General features: G+C 47.1%; 2 protein-coding genes across 9 annotated transcripts; one reads left to right on the top strand and one right to left on the bottom strand.

Moving 5' to 3' along the window:
• Positions 1-3,965: 3,965 nt before the first annotated feature.
• Positions 3,966-5,666, bottom strand: LOC127381305 (C-C chemokine receptor type 8-like). Its single transcript, XM_051611466.1, has 3 exons — positions 5,588-5,666; positions 5,422-5,490; positions 3,966-5,045 (listed from the first exon to the last, which is right to left on the bottom strand). The coding sequence occupies exons 2-3, from the start codon at positions 5,473-5,475 to the stop codon at positions 3,966-3,968; spliced, it is 1,134 nt and encodes a 377-aa protein (XP_051467426.1). The 5' UTR covers positions 5,476-5,490; positions 5,588-5,666.
• A 2,601-nt stretch (positions 5,667-8,267) lies between these two features.
• Positions 8,268-23,012, top strand: SLC25A38 (solute carrier family 25 member 38). 8 transcript variants are annotated; one of them, XM_051611470.1, is made up of 8 exons: positions 8,657-8,837; positions 10,079-10,200; positions 11,898-11,982; positions 12,510-12,689; positions 13,096-13,264; positions 13,885-14,051; positions 21,505-21,582; positions 22,836-23,012. In XM_051611470.1, exons 1-8 carry the CDS (start codon positions 8,769-8,771, stop codon positions 22,869-22,871), a joined length of 906 nt encoding a protein of 301 aa, XP_051467430.1. In that variant the 5' UTR covers positions 8,657-8,768; the 3' UTR covers positions 22,872-23,012. The 8 variants fall into 8 exon arrangements, 7 of the variants coding, with proteins under 7 accessions (XP_051467433.1, XP_051467430.1, XP_051467431.1 ...); XR_007888684.1 differs by lacking the exons at positions 21,505-21,582; positions 22,836-23,012 and adding exons at positions 14,262-14,358; positions 15,275-15,586 and having other exon boundaries at positions 8,659-8,837; XM_051611473.1 differs by lacking the exons at positions 8,657-8,837; positions 21,505-21,582; positions 22,836-23,012 and adding exons at positions 8,268-8,473; positions 15,639-19,417.
• The last annotated feature ends 277 nt before the right edge of the window (positions 23,013-23,289 follow it).

The following is a 23,289-nucleotide window of genomic DNA, read 5'->3' as shown; positions in this document are numbered from 1 at the left end:
TGCTGTTTGCTTGGTAGTACTCTTCTCTTGCACGTATCTCACCCTGTGTGCTAAGTCTGACACAGCTGCTGATGTCAGGGTTACACTGGCTGCCCGGACTGCTGGAAAGCACGTCAGACCTGCACGGACAATCTCAACCACCCACGGGACAAGAGCGACGTTGGGTCTGAACAATGCCCCAGCGGATACATTCATCAGCAGAGGCGGTGGCAACTCAAATCACACTACTGCTATTCTGAGGGGGGGATTTCTGTGCCCTGCCTCTGTACATTTTGGCATTTCAGCCGGGTCAGCAGGAATAGAGTTAAGCAGAAGTGCAAGGACACACAGAGCACACCGCTCAGAAGCTGTGCGTCAGAACTGGTGAAGTACAGCAGCAGCTTTGCTTTGCCCAGCCTTACTTGCTGCCTTTGAGATACAAATATTACCAAAAAACCTACATGCCAGCCTGCATGTTACAGTTAAAATGGACATCTTCAGACTAATGATATAATTATATTTCAATTTCCCCAACTTTTTTTACATCCAGACAGAATGCCTAAAGTAATGTTTATTTTTTTCTGTCGTGATCCCTTCTGGATCCTCTCCTGGCAGTCAGTAATTTCCACGGTGCTTCACAACTGATATACCAAATCAGTGTTTTTAAGAGGCTGAAAATAAACCAGGAATATTCTGGACATGATACAATTACCAGGGGCTTTGTGAGTTTTGTGTTTGCTAATGCAGGCTCATCCCTGTGCAGGAGCATCTTTCAGCCAAGAGAGGTGTGGGACACACATACTCTTCATTAATCTTGCTTTTTTTTTCCCCCCTCATAAAACTTTTAAGAGGTTCTGACCACTGGGTGTAGCTGGATGCTACTACAGCAGAAAGAGGCAGAGTTGTGCTGCTGGCTGGGAGGACTCCTCTAGAAAGGATCAATTCAGAAACTCCTGTCCTCATCCCTAGACTGCCTAGAGTGACTGTCAAGGATTTAATTAGTGTTGTCTCTATATTGCCTTGGGAAGGAGGCTTCAGCATAATGCCAGAAAAAGCTGGGTGCTTCTTGTGCTTCTAGCTCTTGAGATGACCCTAAAATTTGTCCTTATTCTCTAGCTGCCCAGCAGCTTGCAGAGACACAGGAAGATGCCTCCTGCTCTCCTGTGCTCTCAGTGCTCTCACAGCCACTGGCAGGGCAGCAGACTGCTCCCAGGCTTATTCCTTCAGAAAAGAGAGGAGCTCTGAGACCTGCAGGGATGCTCCTGACTGCCTGCAGTGATAGAGGGCAGGTCCTGCCAGCCCTGAAGCCTCCGGATGTGGGTCTCTCTTTGCACAGAAAGGCAGCAGTAGCAGCCCAAAGCTGTGAGGAAGAGTTGAGGTCAGGTCCAGCTCGGGGCTTCTGTTGTTGCTGCTGCGATGGAGGAAGGTGGCTGTCTCTGGCAGGAAATCCTTTGAGCCGCAAAAAATGTCCCCCACCTCCCCACTGCAAGGCTTTGCCAATGGTGCTGAGGCAGCACCAGCGGGAAGATGCCTTCACTAGACCCTAGTGAGAACTAGAGAAGTGAAAAACTCTGCAAATAAGGCTCTGCACGTTTACACTATCCTCACACTGCAGGGTCACAGCTCTTGTTGGGAAGCCTCGCCCCTACAGTGACACAGCAATCAATTAAACTTTTGAAAAGAGGGAGATACCCCCTAGTGGAGATGCTCAGCGGCGCCAGGGAAAGGCCATCCTCCTGCCAGCTTGGGCAGGTGGGCTGCAGCACCTGTCCCAAAGCACTCACACAAGGGCTGCCGGACAAGGCTGCAGAAATCGTTCCCATCTTTTGCGCTTCAGCTGAGCAAGCTCTGACCAAGGGGGCTCACACCATGAATCTGCAGGGGAGGGAGACAGCTAGTGCTGTCCTACTACCCACCACACTTTGCCTTTGTCCTGAATGTTTATGAATCCCTTTCTAGAGCAACTGAGTGTTTTCATATACAAAAAATCCCAACAACCCTGGTTGTCCAAGGGTAGTAACTCATCTGAAAGGTAGGGGTTGTACTGCTGTGCCTGGCTGCAATATTGCTCCTGGAACCTAGGCAGCAGCTGAAGCTTTTCCTCTGGTCACAGACTTTGCTTTACAATTTGGAGAATGTCTGTCATGGCCCACATGAGGCAGCATGTATTTCTAACATACTCTGTTACTGGCCCATTCTTGCAAAAGATTGTACCTTGCAGACTGCAAATACACATTAAAATAGTAAACCCTATCTGAAGAAGACTGGTGGTTTAAAACAATTGTGGTTTTTGTTTTGTTCTGCTCTAGGAAGTAAGCCCAAGGGTACAGAGTATTTATGGAAACACTACAAGAGCAGACTCTTACAGGAAATTAAATAGAATAAAAGATAATCTACTCTCTGCTTCTTTTTCCCAGGGGAGGAGGAACAGGGAGGGAGAGAGAGGAGGGCGAGAAGAGGCAGCTGGAGGGATCATCAGTTTTGTAGAACTGCCCAGGACAGAAGAAAATGCACAAGTTGAAAGAATTAATGATGAAATAGTTCCCAGGATAGTGTAATTACATTGCATGGAGTATCTTTATTACAAGAATTCAAATATGGGGACATATTGTAGGGAGAAATAGATCAGGACTAAAAGGTTCAGAACAGCATCACATTTATCTATCAATATTTGTATATATGAAAAGATAGACGTATATGCATGCATGCATATGTGTATATATAAACACTTGTGCATATGTATGTATGTATGTATAGGTACATCTATATGTATAGGCATGGGTAACCATTTGCATATAAATAAGACATTCACAGTTACCAAGTAACATGGAACAGTAACTGGGAGGCCAGCCCCAGTTGGATGCTCAAGAGCAGAGACCACACTGGCACATCAGTTGCTTAGAGTGTTCAAAAAGTTCCCTTGTGGGCATCTCTGGAGCTTTTGGCCACTCAAACCAGCCACTGATGTCTGGTTTAAATACTACCTGAGTTACAGGATGCTTGGTATGTGGTAACGCACCTGTTTGTGTCTCACTCCATCCTGTGTTGGCCATCTGCAGAACTCCCAGCCCCTCAGCCAGCAGGTCAGGGCTCTGCTGAGAGTGGCCACATCCCTGGTCTGTGGCTTACCAGCCACTGGGTCCACAGGAAACTTTCACACTCTTACTGCTCTCTCAGCTCACACTCAGTATTTTTTCCACTCCTCAAATGTTACCTGGTAACTGTTTATCCACTCATCTTTAGAGAACTGGTTCATTCCCAGAAGGTGTTTTTTTTGACACCTACGGTGTAATTTCTAGGCTATGACTTACAAACCCTTCCAGCCAAGAAGCTGCAGGCCTGGTAGCAGATGGGGAGACAGGATCATACCTAGATATTCCTCCACATTGATTTTGACAGAACACATGCATAGCATTTATTTCTTCAGTGCATATCTAATTGTTCATTCACTAAGCTCTTTGTGGGCTGGAAACCTTGCTCAGATCTGTCAGCTGGGAAACAGATTCTGGCATGATGCCTTAAATTTGGGAACCATTTTCTTTGAAAAAGCAGATTCCTGCTCCCGCTGTGAGCCCCATCCTTGCCTATGAAGCCAATCCACTCTGCTGAGGTAAGGGAAGGAGGGGTCAAGTGTCCCAACTTTGGAAACAGTTCCTTTCAGCACTCCATCTGAGGTGGGAGAAGAAATGTTTTTAAGGCACCTCCCCATGCTGCTCCAGCAGTCTGGGAGTCTGCTGGTAATTTCAGCCTCCCTTTCACAAAGCAGGCAGGGCAGGACACACCAGGGGAAAGAGAGGAAGATGCTAAAAAAGACACAAAAAAGTAAGAACCCCAAAGGCAACTATGAGAAATGCAAGTCCAAGCAGCTGCTTTCACTTTCCCTGTCCTAAAAGGTTGCCCAAGGAGTGCATCCCTGTGAATGTGCCACTGGGAGGATTTCTCAACTTCAGGTAACCTGTTTGGGATTAAAATTTTTACTTGTAGCTTTACAAGACACTGCCAAGAAAAGACGACTGTGAGGAAGCCACATTCAGAGAGGAGTGCTTGTCCAGACTGCGCCCTTCAAAAACATGGTAGTCTTTGCAGATCAACAGAAAACGCGCGTATTTTCTGAAAGCTTCACGAAGATACTTCTTGAACTTCTCACCAACAAAGGCATAGATGACCGGGTTGAGGCAGCAGTGGATGAAAGAGAGTGCCTCAGTCAGCTCCAAGGCTAGGTCTAGCCTTTGGCTTGTCAGGCAGTCATCGATGATGTGCATGTTCCTCAGAGAGTCCATAAAAAGCACAATGTTGATGGGGGTCCAGAAGAGGAAGAACACAATGACAACAACAAAAACCAGTTTCATTGCTTTGTACTTGTTCTGAGTATGGCACTTCTGCAGGTTTTTCAAGATGCTGTGGTAGCAGAAGAGGAGGATGCCAACAGGGATCAACCAACCTAGGACATTGACTTCAAAATTACTGAAAGTCTTCCAGCCATTTCTGCTGTCAGGATAGTGAGGGATGCACTTAGTCTGGTTATTGTCATTGCTTTCCTGGAAAAAAAATAATTCTGGTGCTGATACTAAAATAGCAATTGCCCAAATAACCAGGCTGCTGATAACCCCATAGGTAGTTGTTCGAACCTGTAGAGCATAGACAGACCGGACAATGGCCAAGTACCTGTCAATGCTCATGATGGTTATGAAGAAGGTGCTGCTGTAGAAACCAATGAAGTAAGTTGAGCTGATGATTTTACACATTGCATTTCCAAAAGTCCACTGGCTGCTGATGGAATAATGAACCAAGAAGGGGAGGGAGAAAACAAAAAGGAGGTCAGAGATGGCAAGGTTCAGCAGATACACATCAGTCATGGCCCTGACTTTCTTGAGGACTATTAGGACCCAAATGACCAAAGAATTTCCTACAAGGCCAGTCACAAACAGTAGGGAGTACAGCACTGGAAAAAAGGTAGATGCAAATGCAGGAATATTTTCCAAATCACAGCTGATATCCAGTTCTGGGTAGAAGAAGCCATATTCATAGGCCACAGAGGAGTTAGATGTTGGTGATGTGTAATCCCCCTGTTCAAGGACAATAAAGTTCATGAGGCCCAAATCCCAAATTATGCTCTTGGGAAATATACTAGGCACAAGTCAGCTTGTTCCCCTCCCCTGCTCCCCAGGGCCTTGCAGCCCCCCAGCAGCAACCACCACATCCCTGGGCAGCACCTGTGACAGCAAACAGCTAAAGCAGATGGGAGGCAGAACATCCTCTGGTCTCATCAAACAAAGATATTCTCACTCACTGTTTTTTTTCAAAGAACAACAGTCACACTGATTTCTTCTAAACCCTTGCTGTCCCTACCAGTTCTATGCGTCCCCTCAGGCAAAAGTGGACCCCTCAGGTGTACTCCTGGCCTCAGCTTGCAGGGTAGCAGCCCAGTGGGAAATCACTCACCGACATGTCCTCAGAGCCCACCCTGCCCAGCAGGAGTGTCAAGTTTCCCTCCATAATCCACCACTGTGTCTGGAAGAGTGAAGAAAAAAAAAAAAAAAAGTGCCTTTAAATCACAGGTTTTTAAGAAGCAGGCATACATTCACACATAAATGCTGGCAGTATTTACCTTAGCTTATGTTGCAGCGACAAGTCACAGGCAAGGTCCTCACCGTAGCAGTGAACAATCATAAAATACTTTTTCCTCTGTGTCTTACATGAAAGATGTATAAAACCGCAAGAGTTCACCTCTTCAGCTGACAGAGAAATGGAAACATATCATGTTTATCTTCTAAATGATCTAAGTCTTTTCACTTTGAGCATTGATACGAACGTCAGTGGAATAGATGTGCAATTTTCCCCAACCATCTGCAAAGTGCCACTGTCCCTCACCTGCACCTCCTGCTCTGCAGCCCCCTTGGCTGGCAGAGGGAAAGCAGTGCTACATCTCCTCTGCTCCCAGGATTTTGGTGAAGGTATCTGTTGGGGGTGGTCCAGTGCTGCCAACAGCCATCAACGGCAGAAGCACCATGTTTGCTTTGATGTTTTGATTTGGGAGGTGCCTTCCCCCTACACTTGCTCACCCACAGACAGGAATAGCCAAGGGATCCAATCATAGAATCATTTAAGTTGGTAGCTGGGACTGAGCATGACATCTGGAACACTCAGACCACACATGTTGTGCTGAAGGGAGGTGTTTCACTGAGCCTGAGTGAGAGAGAAACAGACAGCCACACAAAGACATGGACGGAGACGATCCAGCTGCACCACCCCCAGCTCCATACAAATCTCAGCTCCACTACAGAAATATTTCATATGCATCAATTTGGTTTATCAGCCTCATTAGAGTTTTTAAGCTCACTCCTCTAATGAGTAATTTAAATGTGCTTTTACTGTGGCTACAAAGCAGAAGGCAAACAAGATGCTGCAAATTTCCACGGCTAAAGTCAGAATCAGTTCTGAGAACAAGACGTCCCCCATAAGAGCTCAGGTACCTACTTAGTCTCACCCAGCATGGCAGAAACACGCTAAAGCAAACCAGTCAAAAGAGCTTGAGGTTCTGCAGGATTGGCTTCTATGAGTAGATGCCAGAAGCTGCCCCCGTGTCAGAGCCAGGTCCAGCTACTCCAAGACAGACCCACCACTGGCCAAGGCCTAGCTCATCAGCAATGGTGGTAGAGCCTCTGTGATAACACAGTTAAGAAACGGGAAAAAATGTTGTGCAATGGCAGACCAGAGAAAGGAGTGACAATAGGTGAGAGCAACAACACTGCAGACACCAAGGTCAGTGAAGACAGGGGGGAGGAGGTGTTCCAGGAGCTGGAGCAGGGATTCCCCTGCAGCTTGTGGTAAAGGTCATGGTGAGACAGGCTGTCCCCCTACAGCTCATCAAGATCCACGGTGGAGCTGATATCCACCTGCAGCCTGTGGAAGATGCCACACTGAAGCAGGTTGATGCTCCCTGAATGAAGCCGTAGCCTGTAGAGAACCCATGCTGGAGCAGGTTTGCTGGCAGAAGCTGTGACCCTGTGGCAGACCCACACTGGAGCAGCCTGTTCCTGAGGGACTGCACCCCATGAAGAGACAGGTGCTGGAGCAGTTTGTGAAGAACTGTAGCCCACAAGAATGACCCATGTTGGAGAAGTTAATGGAGGATTGTCTCCTGTAAGACAGACTCCACCCTGGAGCAGGGAAGAGTGTGAGGGGGAAGTGGCAGAGATGAAGTATTATCAACAGACCATATCCCCTATCATTTTTCTGTGCTGCTCAAGGGAAGGAGGTGAAGAGTCAGGAGTGAAGATGCCCAGGAAGAGGGGAAGGGTGGAGGGGGGAAGGTGTGTTTAAGATGTGTTTTTCTTTCTCTTTCTCCTACTCCATTTCATTGGCAATAAATTAAATTACATTTGCCAAGTTGAGTCAGTTTTGCCTGTGACAGTAACTGTTGAGCACTCTCCCTGCCCTTATTTCGATCCACAAAACTTTGGTCAGATCTGCTTCCCCCTGTCCTTTGAAGGAGGGGGAGTGATAGAGTAGCTTGTCGAGCACCTGGCAGCAGGCCGAGATCAATCCACCACAGTTCTTGGTGACACCCAACGTGGGGCATGAAGAACTGGAGATAAGGACAGTAATTCGGAGAGGTAACAGGCAAAACATTTCTGAAGAGCAGTAAGCCTAATAATGGTGGGGAATTTCGTTTTGGTGAAAGGGCAAGGGATGGAATGTGTGTGAATTGTCCCCTTTTGTAGGTGTTATGATGATGTTATTTTGATTTTGGTGTGGGGCATTATTTTGTTGATGTTAACTAAGTTTCTGAAGGTTATAGGTTGGGTGATGAATCCATATTTTAATGGGAACTCCTGAATACGTGATTCACAGAGGTGAGCGGGGGAATGTATTTGGTTTATGTGGCAAGGTTTTCGTAGTGGGGTGGTTGCAGGAGTGGCATCTATGAGAAGGTATCAAATTCGATTCCCATGTCTGACAAAGCCAATTCCAGACAGCTACAAAACGAACCTGCCGCTGGCCAAAGCGGAGCCCACCAGCGACATCAGTAGCATCTCTGTGGTAACGTGTTTTAAAAAAGGAAAAAAAAAAACAAAACACACAAAAAAAACCCCAAACCAAACCAAAAACCCCACTCCACTGTGCAACAGCAGCTGCGGGAGAGGAGGGAGACCGTGTGAGAGAAGCAGCCGTGCAGGCACCACGGGCCCTGAAGGCGGAGGGGGAGGAGGTGCCCCTGCAGCCCGCGGCGGGGACCGGCTGTCACGGTGGCTGTCCCCCGTGGAGGTCCGCGGTGCAGCCCAGCCAGGGGTGAGCTGGGGAAGGCAGCACCGGCAGGGATGGCGGCGGAGCGGGTCCTCGTTGCCATGAGCTCGCAGGCAGAGGCAGCCCATGAAAGGCGAGAAGACGGTCGCTCCCCGGAGGAGGGAACCGCCTAACGCGAGAGGAGCTGGCGGAGGGGAGGAGGCAGTTTCTAACGGAGAGCTGCCGCTGACCTGGGACGCTGCCTCAGGCAAGTACCTGCCCTCTCTGCGAAGGGGCTGCGGCCTGGCTCTTGCCGCGCTCAGCGTGTTCTTTCTAGAAAAACAGCCCGAACGAGCCGGAGCGGCCGTGCCCGGACGTGCCGCCCCTCGCCCCGCCGGGGCACGGCGAGCTGGCGAGCGAAATTCTCCGAAAAGCAGCTGATCAGAGCCGCTGCTCGCCCCTCCCCGCCCGCTGCTTCGCTGATAAGGAATGGCTGGCTCTGCGGGCGCAGCCTGAGGTGGGCCTGGGACAGGAGGGGTTGGTTTCGGCGCCTGGCTCCTTCAATGCTGTGGAAACCCAGCCCTCCTCTGCTCCGCGCCCAGGGTGCGGAAGACCGAGCGGACACAGGAGTGGTAAGAAAGCGCCGGGGAGACGCTCCGCTCCTCAAGCCGCCCGCCTCAGGCGGGCCGGGGTGGGAGGGGAAGGCGTGAAAACGGCCCGTTCGTTGTAAACCGCCCTCTCCCCGCGTCTCGCAGGGCGGGCTGGGACGCCGCTGCTGGGTGCTGAGCAGCCCAGACGCGAGTCCGCGGCCCGGGCGGCTGGCTGGCCGGCGGGCCCGGGCCGGGCCGCAGGCAGGGGCGCCCGGCAGTGCCAGCGCGGCCCGCCAAGGGTTAAAGGCGGGCGGGGGCGCCGTGCGGGGCCGCCCCGCTCCGTCGGCGCTGCGGGGCGGGCCGGCTGCCGGGCCGGGTGCCGGGCCGGTGGCGCGGGTGGTGACGCACGGCCCGGCCGGGCCCGTCGGGTCGCTTGGGGCGCGGGTTCACCCGCCCTTGTGCCCCCGCGCTGCTGAGGGGAGCCCGGCGGCGGCGCCCGGCGTGGGGGGGCTCATTGTGCTCCTTCCCCCGCTCCATCGCGTCCTGGCGGCCGCCCGGCTCCTGGGAGGCGGGCCCCGGGGCAGGCCGGGGGGACGAGCGGGACGGGCCTTTCTTCTTTAAAACCTGCCCTTATGTGCTGTTGGGGTTTTTGTGTTGTTTTTTTTTTTTTTGAAGAGAAAGCCTCTACCCTTCCGTGTGGTTTGTGCCTCCTGCCTTGTCACCCGAGAAGGGCTGAGGGGTTGCAGCCGGTGTGGATAGGAAAGCCAGGCCTTAGCTGAGCAGGCCGGGCTGTGCGTTGGGTGCCTTCGAGCCGGGTTTGGGTGCTGGGCTGTTCTGAAGGAGAGCCCCGCTAGTGCCCGTGCCCGCGGGAGACCTTGGTGTGCCGTGGGGAGAAAGGGTCGGAGGGGCTGCCGGGCATAGGTGCGTGGGGTTTGGGCTAAGGCAGAGGTAGTTGGTGAGGTGGCGGGAAGGGGTACTCGTTTCCTTCAACGGGGCAAATCGTTACCAAGTGTCCACTCATACATTTGGCGATCAGAAAACTATTTCCAACCACTGAATTGCAAGGAGTTTTCTGAACGCTCTCCCAGGACGAGCAGTGGGACCAAAGCCACACATAAAACTTGATCAGGTTCTAAAGAGGTCTGAGGTCTGAAAAGAGTTTCCTGTGCCCTAAGCAGGAGTCCTTTGATACTCTTCCTATAAGAAGTGACATACCAGCTGCTATATTTCCTCATGTGCCATTCTTAATTAAATGGCAATTTAAAGTCCTCTTCCTTTTCCAGATGCATCCAGTCCTAAAGGCCTTTGTGTGTGGCTCCATCAGTGGGACTTGCTCCACACTCCTCTTCCAACCCCTTGACTTGCTGAAAACCCGCCTGCAAACTCTGCAGCCTGCTGTGAATGGGTGAGAGAATGGGGATGTGTATGCATGGTGGGGGGCAGGGGTGCTCCACCATAGGCTTCTGCCTGATTTGCTGTCTGGGGCTTGGAGTTCAGGGTTAAAAAATCGGATACAGAGAGTCTTTCATTTTGAAGTTGGAGGCGTGTTTTAATATCATGGAGAAGGATTGATATTTTGTTCCAGAAGAGATAAAATGATTTCTGGTGTGAATGCTACTTTAATAATGTGTAAACAGAGCATTTGTCTTTACACATGTGGTAGGTGGACTCTGGCTGGATGCCAGGTGCCCACCAAACCACCTCTACCAATCCCCTCCTTAGCTGGAGAGGAGAGAGAAAATATAACTTAAAATCTTGTGGGTCAAGATAAAGGCAGGGAGAGATCATTCAGCAATTACCATCATGGACAAAGCAGACTTGACCTGGGGAAATAAGTTTAACTTATTACCAATCAAGTCAGAGTAGAATAATGAGATATGAAATAAAATCTTAAAAAAGCCTCCCCCTAACCCTTCCCTTCTTCCTGAGTTCAGCTTCGCTTCCGATTTCACTCCCTTGTCCCCTGCAGCTGCACAGGGAGATGGGGAATGGGGGTTGCAGTCAGTTCATCACATGTCTCTGCTGCTTCTTCCTTCTCAGGGGGAGGTTTCCTCACACTCTTCCCCTGCTTCAGCATGGGGTCCCTCCCAAGTGAGACATTTCTCAAATAACTTCTTCATATGAGCCCTGCCCATGTGCTGTAGTTCTTCATGAACTGCTCCGGTGTGGGTCCCCCATGGAGTCATAGGTCCTGCCAGCAAACCTGCTCCAGTGTAGGCTCCTCTCTCCATGGGTCCACAGGTCCTGCCAGGAGCCTGCTCCAGTGTAGGCTCTCCATGAGGTCACAGCCTCCTTCAGGTGCATCCACCTGCTCTGGCATCGGGTCCTCCCTGGGCTGCAGGGGAACAACCTGCCTCACCATGGTCTTCACCACAGGCTCAGGGGAATCCCTGCCCCAGTGCTTGGAGAACCTCCCCATCCTTCTTCACTGACCTTGGTGTCTGGCAGAGTTGTTTCTTTCACATATTTTCACTTCTCTCTCTCCCTCTGTAGTTGCTGTTGAAGTTTTTTGTTTTTTCCTCTTCTTAAATATGTGATTGCAGAGAAGTTACCAGCATCGCTGATAGACTCAGCCTTGGCCAGCAAGGGGTCTCTCTTGGAGCCAGCTGGCATTGTCTCCATCGGACATAGCTTCCAGCAGTTTCTTACAGAAGCTATCTCTGTAGCACCCCCAGTACCAAACCGTTGCCATACAAATGCCATACAACACATCTGAAAGGCTGTTGTTTGCTGGAGTGACCACCATGCAGTTTGATAGGTTGCCCTCTGGAAATTCGTGTGTGGTTGCCATAAAACTTGTCCACATGTGCAGCTGCTCCCATTTGCCTGATACAGTCCACCTATGACTGCATCTCTTCCTGCTAACAAAGAGTCAGTAGCTAAAGGTGTAATGAGAGAGGCCTCTTAATGTGTATTACAAGTGGTTAGAAAGCAGCAGATGCCAGAGAAGCCCTGTAATGAGTGACCAAGAAAAGCAGTCTGTGTCTAGAAGAGGCTGGGGTGGTGCACAGAGATAGGAGGGAAAGGGAGTGGCGGCAGAGTATGTCTGCCAGAGAGCATCAGTAGGTTGTCTCTGTAGTTCTTGTCTTATTTTCCTTTCAGGTCCAGTCGTACTGGGATGGTAACACTGCTTTTTAGGGTTGTTCGTACTGAGAGTCTTCTGGGACTCTGGAAAGGTGTCTCTCCAGTAAGTGGCTGTTTTAACCCCTGCTTCTAAAAGTAAATGCATAAATAAATGTACCATTTATTACTAACTGTGAATTGTATGTAATAGCCAGTACAATTATGAGTGAACCATGTGATTTAGATGGTTAAATCCTGTTTTAAGGAGTTAATATTGCGAATTCCACTGATTAGGTTGTAGCAGTCACTGTCGATTTGCAGTCCTGAGCAGCTGAACACTTGAATACCGTTGCAAATGTGGGGTGGCAACTATACCAACCTTATTTTATTTTGGAATAGCTTGTTCCTAGAAAACAGTAGTTGAGGAATGCATTAAATCAATTTAATCCATTGGCTCTCAGTGCTGTCAGTTATTTTTACTGTGTCATCTTTTCTTACCATGTTAACTGAGGAAAAATCACTAAAGTGATTTTTTTGTCTTGGCTTGGTGCAAGACTTTCTGTCAAGTTTAACAGTCTCTGACATGTTCTTTAGTAGATTTTGTCTTATGTGTACTTTTGCTTTCTTCATTTGCTTCTGTTTCTTCTGAAGTCCTTTGCAAGATGTATTCCTGGGGTTGGGATTTACTTCAGCACTTTGTACATGATGAAGCAAAAGTTCCTAGTGGACCGTTCACCCACAGCCCTGGAGTCTGTCTTTCTGGGTGCCACTGCACGTGCAGTATCTGGGATTTGCATGTTGCCAGTGACAGTAGTGAAGACCCGGTATGAGGTGAGTGTTCTCTGTTAATGGTGTGGCACCCCTTCCTCGTGATGGAAAAGGAATTCTGTTGGGAGAAGGTTGCTGCCATTAGAGTACAGCCAGGGTTGTAGTCCTGATTTCATCCTGGTTCACACATAGTGCAGGAAAAGCTGTGCACTAATTCAAGAAGTGTTAAGTCACCCTGATATTTTAGTTTCAGTTGTATACAATGTGAAATTTTACCTCCTTGAAGAATTATTTTTAAAGGCTAAGGTAGATGGAACCCAGTTTTTGCCTTGGGCTGTCTGTGCTGCCATCTGAGACATCAGATGGAGCCCATACTAACACTTGTTTGGACAGGGTCGCCATGGGATGTGTATAGGGCTCCTTGGCCTCTGCCTGGCACATAGATGATGACTGTTGTCTACCCTTGCAGAGTGGAAGATATGGCTATGGGAGTGTGTATGGAGCTCTGAAGAGTATCTATCAGACAGAAGGGGCTCGTGGCATGTTCAGTGGGCTCACCGCAACGCTGCTGCGGGATGCGCCCTTCTCTGGGATCTACCTGATGTTCTACACACAGACCAAAACATTCATGCCTCAGGGTAAGGCTGAACATTGGAGGCTGTAACAGAAAATGTTTCTTTTCTAGTATCTTCCCCTGAGATTTGACTAGCTGCATGCTCTCCTTATTGGCCTCTACTTCAGTAAATTAGTCACTTGTAGGGCTTTAGGTGGGACTTTTGTCTTTTCCTTTGGAGAACTGTAGACCTATAGGTCAAGTCATTGTAGAAATGGAAATTGGTCCTAAATTGATTGATTGTCTTTATGAAGACTGGGGCATAAGGTAGATTAATGAACGGTTGAAAAAGAGGATGTGTTCAGCTGTCCTTTCTGATACTGGTTGCCTTGTATACTGATCCTTTTTCCACTAAGGTGGGGTTTCCCTGATGATCAGAACTGGCTGGGGCAACACTTATCCAATCTTTGCTTCTGTGGGTTCCTGTCAATTTCAGTTTCCCAGCAAATGAGGCTTTTTAACAATGCTAACTTTTGACTTGTAGCCACTTTTCTTCTTGAAAGGTGTCTCTGTCCTGCATGGACTTTTAACTTTTCTTAGACTCTGGTGTTGATTTAGTCTTTCAATATCTTTTCACTTTGTCAGGCAGCAGGAATATTCCTGGCCTGTTCTGTGGCTGAGTGCATTCACTTTGCTCTGTTGCAGACCAGCTGGATCCAGTGCTCATGCCCTTGCTGAATTTTGGCTGTGGGATCTTTGCGGGAATCTTGGCCTCCCTGGCAACGCAGCCTGCAGATGTCATCAAAACACACATGCAGCTTTCCCCCCAAAAGTACCGCAGGACAAGCCAGACCATTGCCTTAATCTACAAGGTGAGGTGAATCCCTTCTAATATGTGCAATTATAGCCTCACTTCTGACCTCACCTGAAGCACAGCTATGATAAGAAAGTTGTCGTCTTTTAAAGGAGGTGAATAAATGTGACTGCTTTATATGCTCTTGCAGTCAGTCTTTTAAGTGTCAGCATTTTCAGAAGCTGAGGTGGGTCATGCTGTGGTAGACTGAGGCTTAATCTCTTTTCAGTGGTTTATGTGCAGACTCATTCAATAATAACTGGAAAATACTCTGGTTGATGGTCTGAAAGCAGTCAGAGACTTCAGCCCATTCCTTGCTTTTCCTTGTAAGTAGAGAGACTATCATCGCTACTCAGATGTTTTTCTCACTCTTCTTGGTTTGCAAGGCAGTGAACTTGCTCCATGATTATTCTTTCCATTCCCTATCCTATGTCTGTTTTCACAAAATGACAGATGGTGAGGAATTGGAGAGCAAGCTCAGAGTACTGGAGCACAAAGATGGGTATAATCCAGCAAGTGTTGCTCCACACAAGCCTGCTTCATGTGTCAGGCTGGTGAATGATTTCACTTCAGCTCTGTTTCATATTGATTTTTACGCTGGCAGTGATGGACAGTGCTTAGCTTGTTTCATCTTCATTTCAGTTTAGCTTAGTATGTAGGCTCAGAGGAGCTGTACTTAAACTGCTGCTGCCTGTGGTTTATCAGTATAGGCACATCTGTGATTACCCCACTGGGCAAAGGGTTTCTTTAGTATGTAGCATGACGTGCCAGCTTCAGTTCTAAGATGGCCACAAAACAATTATTTGCCATTTGGACATTAAAAGAGAAATAAATGCCCAGATCTGTATCTCAGAAATGGGATGAAGGTGTACTCAAAACCTTTCCCTTCCTGCCATTGGAAGGACAGATCTTGGCAAGTTTGTGTCTCCCCATTCCCTGCCTCCCTGTCACTCTTCTCTCCCTTTCTTCCCACCACCAGCCCCTTGCCCACTCTTTTCCCATCACCCCATGCCCCCCCTCCTGGTGTTCCCCTTTGCTTTTCCCTGTGTTTTTCTCATGTTCTTTTCCCCATTTCCTCCCCCCCATTTTATTTCCCCACATGTTTTTCCTCCCATTTTGAACTCTATTCCTAAACAGGAATCTGTTTATCTGTGCATGGATTTTTGTGTGTGTGTATTGTACATTTTTCTCGTTTCAGAATGTCCTTTTAACTGCAGTGCTTACAAATCCGACTTTTTACAGAATAGCTCAGTGACTTTTGTGAATATGAAGCTCTAAACCAAGGACAAGTAATTTTCCTGAAGTGTCTTGAAACCGTTACAACCTCATCTTCTCTTTGTTGGGCTTGAGTGTGGCTTTCCCTGTCTGTTGTCCCCATCCTGGCATTCCCTTCTCCGCTCGCTGCCCTTCTTGCTTTTATTGGGTGATTGCACAGTGCTACAGGTTCTTCCTAAACATTAAATGTTATTTAAGGCTGGGTCTTTCAGTAACTGATCTGAGTCTGAGCTATAATGTATCCTGTGCTGTTTCATGTAATAAATGACGATAAATTAAAACACTAGACACAGATGATGATGGGTTGCTGTTTGTTTCCCTCCTGTTGCAGGACTTTGGGTTGGTTGGCTTTTTCCGAGGCGGCGTGCCTCGTGCCCTCAGGCGGACTCTGATGGCAGCAATGGCCTGGACAGTGTATGAGCAGATGATGGAAAAAATGGGTTTGAAATCTTGACTGACTTGCACAAGAAACAACTAGCTTCACTCCTCCTGCTTGCTGTGATCAACGAGCACTAGGAAGTTCCTAGTTCCACAGAGGAATGAGCCTTGCTGAACAAGGAAGAAGAAAACCCTGTTGTTTAGGGGGTTAGGCCTTTTGGTCAGTAGAAGAAAGAAGGATCAGATCTTTGCATCATTTGATCAATGCATTCCAGAAGGACTGCACTTGCAGACTGCCATGGGAAATGGCAGGGTTTCTACAGCCTGGTAACTGCTGAGAGAAAAGCCAGTTTTAAAAATAGCTCTGTGCTCTCCACGTTTATGCAGTGAGACACTGCTGATTGAAAGTGTTTGAGCAGAAAACAGTGGTTGCAGACCCTGCCAAGCCTGTTCTTTGCTGGTCTGGCCAGTAAGAAGACAATGACCGACCATCTGATGTAGGTCCTTTTCCCAAATATAGTTTGTTCTTGCAGGGCTATATTGCAGACCGCAGTAGAAGACTGGGTGTGTCTTTTAATGCTTATTTTGTGGGAGTGAATGGGTGGAAGATAAATTGTTGAAGGAAAGCTAGGAATATGGTCTGTGTCATCACTTTTGTGTTGTGCAGGATAGCAGAGAAGGTAACTGGAACCTCCTTGCTGTGTCATGTGTTACTATGTAATTGAGACTCTTGAAATGTGCTTCTGCCTCTACAGCAGTGTTTGCACAGGAATTAAAAAGCATAAGGCACTTTAAACTTGATTGCTACCAAAGTTCTACTTATTCTCTGAAAAACACTTTTCCTGCTGGTCTGGCTATATCAGGAACACTCAAGTATTTCTCCAGTTGTACTAGAGACTTACTTGCTTCCTGTTATGCATTCGTTAGTCCAGAATCAACACCCTCAGTGTTGAGCTGGTCCTTAGATGTAGCTTTTAGAGCCATAATTCATAATGCATAAATGTGTAATGGAAGCAGATATAGATACTGACACTTCATATTTCCCTTAAAAGTTGCTGCTTGATTGTATCTTCGGGTTTGGAAAGAAGAGACTTCTCTTTTCTGTAAGGTTTCTCCAAAGTTTGAAACCTATGAGTGTTTGGTAGTAAACTCTAATTCTCTTCTGGCTCCACACAGACCCTTCACAGTTTCCCCACTCATCATTTTGTCTTAGCAGGTAGTCTGTATTTTGGTATCCCTTAGTTTAGCCTTAGAGATGAATACACTTTCTTTCATCCACTGTGCCTTCCTTCTCATTCCTACTTTGTTAGACCTCATAGTATATGGTGTCCAAACTTGGGTTCAGCCTGCTCCCTTCTTCACTTGTGCCTCTGTGCTGGCAGCCTAGGTTGGGACTTGTGCAGCTCCCTTGTTTTTGGTGCAAAGCTGGGCATAGAATCGTGCACCCTGGTCCGTAGTGTGCCTTGCAGAAGACATAGCTTTGGCTTTTATTTTTTTTAATATTTAAGGATATTAAAAATCACTTTAGAAGCAGAGATGTCTCAAGTATTAAAATGTGACACCGTAGCTGTATAAACGACTGCTACTACCTGCCTGTTGCTCTTACAATTTAGTGTAATATACACAGTCACTGCCTGCTCTGGCAACCTCCTGAGCACAAGACTAGAGGGGATGTGAGTTGTAAAAGATGTTCTTTACCAGATTCCAGCTCCAAGGAGGTTTGACGCCTGGTGTGAAAGTTAAGTCTGAGTAAAGCTTAAGGGCCGGGCTGGAGGCATGGAAGGTGCTGCCTGGTTTCTGTCTCAGTCCATCTGTGAGGGGAGGCTGGCACTACACTGTGCAGAAGTTTCCGAGAATGGTGGTGGAGGGCCCTGTATGTACATATCTATATGTTAATAATAGAGCAGTGCATCAAATCATTCCACGATCTGACTGACAAGCTGTCAGACTCCCTCTGCTGCTTCCCACTGTCAGGCACATGGGCACATCATTTGCCAAATTCTGAATATTAACTGTTCTTTTGCTGTCCCTCCCACCCTTAGTGACCTGAACTTGTGAGGGTGCATGAAACTGTAGTAACTGCACATCCTGCTGTTAGTTATCCTGAGCTCTGCTGGCACAGGGAGCTGGAGTACCAAGTCTAGGATTGCTGACCTGGCAGAGTAAGCTGGCAGTTACATGAGTTACCTCATGTCTTTTACTTCCCTATGTGTGGGATCAAAGCAACTTACTGTGTGGAAAGCCTGAATTTATTTGGGGCTTTCTTTCACACTCTGGTGTGTGAGCTGGAGCTGTTGTTCATCCTGGGCTGTGGCAGTCAAGGGCTGTGTATGGAGCTGCCTGCGAGATGCTTCATGAATATTTTAGCTTCTGATTTAGCAGTGGCAAAGCAGCTTGCAACTTGTGCAGACAGAAATTTGGGCTCTTAAAAATGAGGCAGATGAGGGAAGAATACCAGGTGATAAATCTTGAATTAAGTAACTTCCTCATGAGAAACTTGAAATGCAGGAACATTTCAGGAGCTTTCATGCCCTGTACTCCTGTTTGGTCATATAATGGAGGAAGAACTAGGTAATTTATTCTGCTGTGCTGGTGTCTTAAAGTCTACCAATTTGTTTTACTTTTTTTTGTGCGGATTCAGACCTAAATCAGTGCTCTTCCTTTGCAAAAGTTCTTCCATTCTCCTCGCTTGTGTGGAGAATGAGGAGACTCTTTGTTGTTGCAGTGGAGTGAAAAAGGTGTATACTTTTGACTTGTGAATTAGCCTGGGCTCCTAAGAGTTTAAGAAATGGAAAATCTGAGCTGCCCTGTGTTTCATCAGTCCCTCGTGATGCAAATCCAAAAACTTCTCTACATGTGAACTGGGGAGAGAGAGTTCTGCAGTGCAAGTTTCTTGTTTTTCTTTATTATTTTCTTTTGTCAGGTCTCTCATATGGGGAAAGGGAAACCCTGAAGTTCTGTTTCACTGTCTTCTGAAAGCTGTATCACATAGGCAGCTATGAGGCTATTTCTCAGCTCTGATCTTCCTTCACCATTCTCCCCTCTTCAAAAACATTGTTTCTAAATTGGTTTGTTGAATGTACTTGTTGATAGCTATAGCAAGTAAAGAAGAACAAGTGTGCAGACTTGAGTTTAGATATACTGCTCTTTGAGGTTATATGCTTCTAATTAACAACAAATGGCCACTGTACAACCTAAATACAAAGTAAATAAAATAAAAGATCTGGACAGAGGTGCTTAATCATCTACCTGCATCATGCCAGCAATTCAACACTAACAATCATTTCAGATAATCATTTCCAAAGCCATCTTAGCCACCAGGGAAGGTGGTGTGATCCTTTCTGTATATGGCAGGATGGCAGTTGGATCCCTCTCGGAATGACCTCCGTTGCTGGCAGTACACTGTTAGTGAATGTGCACTGGCTGTGCTTGCCCCTGCAGCTGGGGTGTAAAAACAGCTGGTTGACAAGTTCAGGCAGTCAGTATTTAAGTGGAGCGCAAGGACACGAGAAATAGTCTGATTATTTATGTTTTAGAAGCATCACATTTCCATTCTTCCTGTGTCAATGATTTAAATTTTTTTTTTTTTTCAATCCTTGCACTGTTTAAACAGAACTGGAGCTTTGGAACATTGCATAGGTTTGAGTGGTGTGTGTGTTTATGTGTCTATATAAAATATTTATGTGAGAAGGTGTATTATGCGTTTCTATTAAAAACTGGTTGCCAAAATGATCCATGTCATCTCTTCAGTGTTCCTTAAGAAAAAAAACAATCCCCAAACCAATCAAACCCACAAGGGATGAGATGGAATAGAGGCTTAAGAAAACAAAACGTTTCCCAAGATGACAGGTTTGTTGGATGAGTTCAGAGTCCATGCAAAGCAATGGATGTTCTCTTTTCCTCTGGGGTGTAACATGCACAAGCTGTGCTAGTACAACCTAAAAATCAGCCTTACTTAAATGGAAGAAGCACATAGCAATGGGGAACCATGTCTTTTTCCATAGCTTCCTCTGCCTGCCTGCTGTGTGTAAAGTCTGATGGAAGTTGAATCTCCATACCAGCTTGTGAAAAACCCACCTTTAGGACAGTGGGATTTTGAGCACGCTGAGCAGAGACTGTTTTTAATCTCCTTCCAGCCAGGTCTTTACTGCTCAGCAGTCTGATCTCAGCAGGGGACCAGAAATTGTGCCTGGAACTTCATTCTCTGCTGCAAGGCATAGGGCAAGGTGATGCTGGGATCTTCTTTTGCTGTCACAGCATGGCCCTAGGATTCAGTCGGAGGCTCGTTGTGCTGAGCAAAACATCAGTATTGTTGATGCAGAGATGTACATCTTCCACATGAAGATCCTGAGCCTCTTTCCAGATGTTGTCTAGATGATGCATTCTTATATGGAGCAATATTAACATAGAGTTACCTGTGTGTAACAAACTTAACAGACAGTCCTGGTGTGCAGTGTTGTGCCAGCTGGACCAGAAGTGTTTGCGGAGGTACCCAATAAACAAACTAAGCTGGTGATAGTGCCTAAATGTGGGGCTCCCTTGGAGAACCACCTCAGTTTAAAGGCACTATCCTTGTGTCCTTTTTAATATATTATGTGCCATGCGTGATCACTGCAACAGTACTGAGCAGAAAATATTCTTCATCTGACACATGCATATATGTATGTGTGTAGTTTTGCAAAACCAGTGTGGAGCTTTTGAATGTGTTTATCCCTTCTAGCATTGCTTCTAGGTTTCAAAGTATCAAGTTGATTTTTCACCTTGCACTGTTTCTTGATTTCCAATTTATCACTATTAAATGCTTCTGGACATTTTATCAAGATGTCTTAAGGAAATTTAGTAAAACTGACAACCCTCCCCCGCAACCAGTAAGAGATCAAAATGAGACCTCCACAACTTTTATCATGGATGTTAGGCAATTCTAGCTTTGTAAAACTAGAAATAAGAAGGCAATAGAGTTGCTGAGGTATGGTTCCCTAAAACATGAAAGAAATAATAGCAAACCTTTGAAACACAAGCCAAGGTAGTACGTTCTGGGTGTGGGTTGCCCTGTGGGTTCTTCTTTGTCTTCTGGAGAGTCCAGCTCTAGGGGTTCCACACCACCTCTTGGATGACGCCCACGGGCACTTGCACTGGGATATATACTACCCAAACATCTTCCTGAGCCTCTTCTCAAGAGGCACCATTCAAACCATTTGTTCCCTTTTGGCAACAGAGAACGCCTTTGCTGCAGCCCAGCAGCTCCCACCACTGGGGCATCCTTTCACAGCACCCTACTCCAGTTTGGGGGCAAATAAACTGAATCCAGGGAGAAAGGTACAGATAAACACTGTATGCTAGAACTGTTGTTTGGTATTTCCATGTGAATCAGTAAGTATGTCACTTAGGTGCATGCGTGTCTCTGGTGAGGCAGAGGGAGGTTTTGTTATGCTCCAGGCTATGCAACAGAAACCCCACTGATACACAGGGCCTGGCAGAAACCAAGATCCAAACCACGAGCCACCAGAACTCATCAAGAGTGCAGGAAGCTCTTGCTGCTCTGGCAGGTCAGGCTGGGACGTATGGTGTGAACCTCTTTATGTTTCACTGGGACCTGGTAGAGGAGTCAAGGCTCAAGCAAAACAAGTCCCAAGCAATTGAGTAAGGTGAGTAAAATCCAACCAGATATATCTGGATAATATTAGGAGCCTTTTGGAGTGCATAGCCACTGACTCTGAGGAATCATGTCAATAAAATCACTTGTGCCCATCAGGTATAGGCAGCAGAGATGCTAGATTTGCAGAGACGTAGCTACCAAATGCCTTGCTTTTGTTTTCTAGGACCTGAGCCTGTCTGAGCTGGCTTCTGGCAAGCACAGTCCAGCCCATGGAGCTGCATGCTACAGAAGCTGTGCCCAGGTATGCTGTCCCAGCTGTCTGTGAAGGGAAAGGACAGGGCAAGAACCATCCCACCCCCTCTTTACACCCTCCCAAACCTTTTGGCACATCAAACCAGAGCAGCTCAAAAAGGAACAGCCCTGGCTATGGTCTTGTCCACCTGAGTCACTCAATAATTTTGCTCATCATGTGCACTGTTCCCCACAACTGTACGGTAGCTTGTGATGAGAATGGCAGGGTGCATCACTCCAGAGGCTTTTCCAGGCATTTCACTGACTACTGTCAGTGACTGACAATGGTATGCCCAAAGGAAATGGGAACATCTCTCTCCTTTGCATTCAAGCTTATTACACTTAATACCAGCTTCAATATTTTGGTAATCAGATATGGTGTAATCTGTAAGAAGTTTCTCTCAGTGAAGGAATATTGAAGGAATATGTAAGTTAACTTTTAAAAAACACTGTCTGCCACACAGATACAATTGTGTAGCCAAGTTCAGTGTGAATAGTGACAGGAGAGGGACATAGTCTAAAATACACAGTGAGATAGATACACTTCTACTTGAGGGACACGTTCATTACTGACAGAGATTTATTTTAAAGTGTCTTAGCACACAATTAAAACAGAAAATGATCTTTTGGTTGCTTAAGAAAATAACAATAAATTGTTTACTGTCAAGCTTTAAGCATGACTCTTCCAAGCCCTTTCAGGGGCTGTGGAGCTCGTGGTCTGCCAGAAAGGGCCCCAACTTTACCAACAAGAAATAATTAAGTATTAGAGATTCCGGAGGAGTTTGGAATGCTTAACAACAACACTCCTTTGATATCATTGTGTTGGCTGCAATATTTGTGACTGAACTTCCAACTGTTATGTTCAAATACATTTTTAGTACAGCGCTTTTTTAATCACGCAGAAGAGCTCTCCACACTAAATCTGTTGCACACACTATGATAACACCACCCTCCCCTTCCCCCCAAGCGAATACATCTTTCATATTCTCGCTACTTGCTGAGTTTTGTTTTGCTTACGTTTGTCACCACCATGTGGCAAATGCGTGAATTATTCTTTAAAAGAACATTCTCATTCTGGTAATCTTGCTAATTTATATAATCTAACAAGCACACAGGAAAGCAAACCAGTGTGAGAGCCAGGTCCTCCTGACTTGCAGGCTGAAGTTTTGTGGGACTGGTGGAAGTGTTGGCTGACAGGAAGTGCACAAACTGCAGCTCACAGAAACAGGACAAGTTCTATTTTTTCTTTTTTTTCTTTTACAGGAAGCAAAGAACATTCGTGAGATGAAGCTGTGGTGATACTAGGTTAACACAGGGGAGAGGAAATGAAAGGAGCACTGTTACTAGTAAGACAGGAATGTGACTTACCTGCAGAAGGCCCTGGCGGTGGTGTCTGCACCGCCCAGAAATTTATCCAGACCTGGACGACAGCAAGCATAACGAGGTAAATATCCCTAAAGATCCCTGCTTTTTTCTAAGGAACTCTGCTCTCGGGCCTGTGCCTGCTTCCTCAGTATGGCAGAGGAGGAAGGTGATGGACCATGAGAAACCTGATCACTTGCTGGTACTTCTGACAAGCGAGCGAGCGGAAGAACCCCCCGCAGAGGGGAACGCGCCCCGCAGAGGGGATCCCCCCGCACGCCCGCAGCGCAGCAGGGCCGCGCACTCGGCGCCCCGGTCGCTAGGGCCCCCCTTCCTTAGCAACGGGCGGAGCCCC

The sequence above is a fragment of the Apus apus genome, chromosome 2, assembly GCF_020740795.1.
Source record: "Apus apus isolate bApuApu2 chromosome 2, bApuApu2.pri.cur, whole genome shotgun sequence".
Taxonomy (NCBI): domain Eukaryota; kingdom Metazoa; phylum Chordata; class Aves; order Apodiformes; family Apodidae; genus Apus; species Apus apus.
This window is presented reverse-complemented; position numbering and strand designations above follow the sequence as displayed.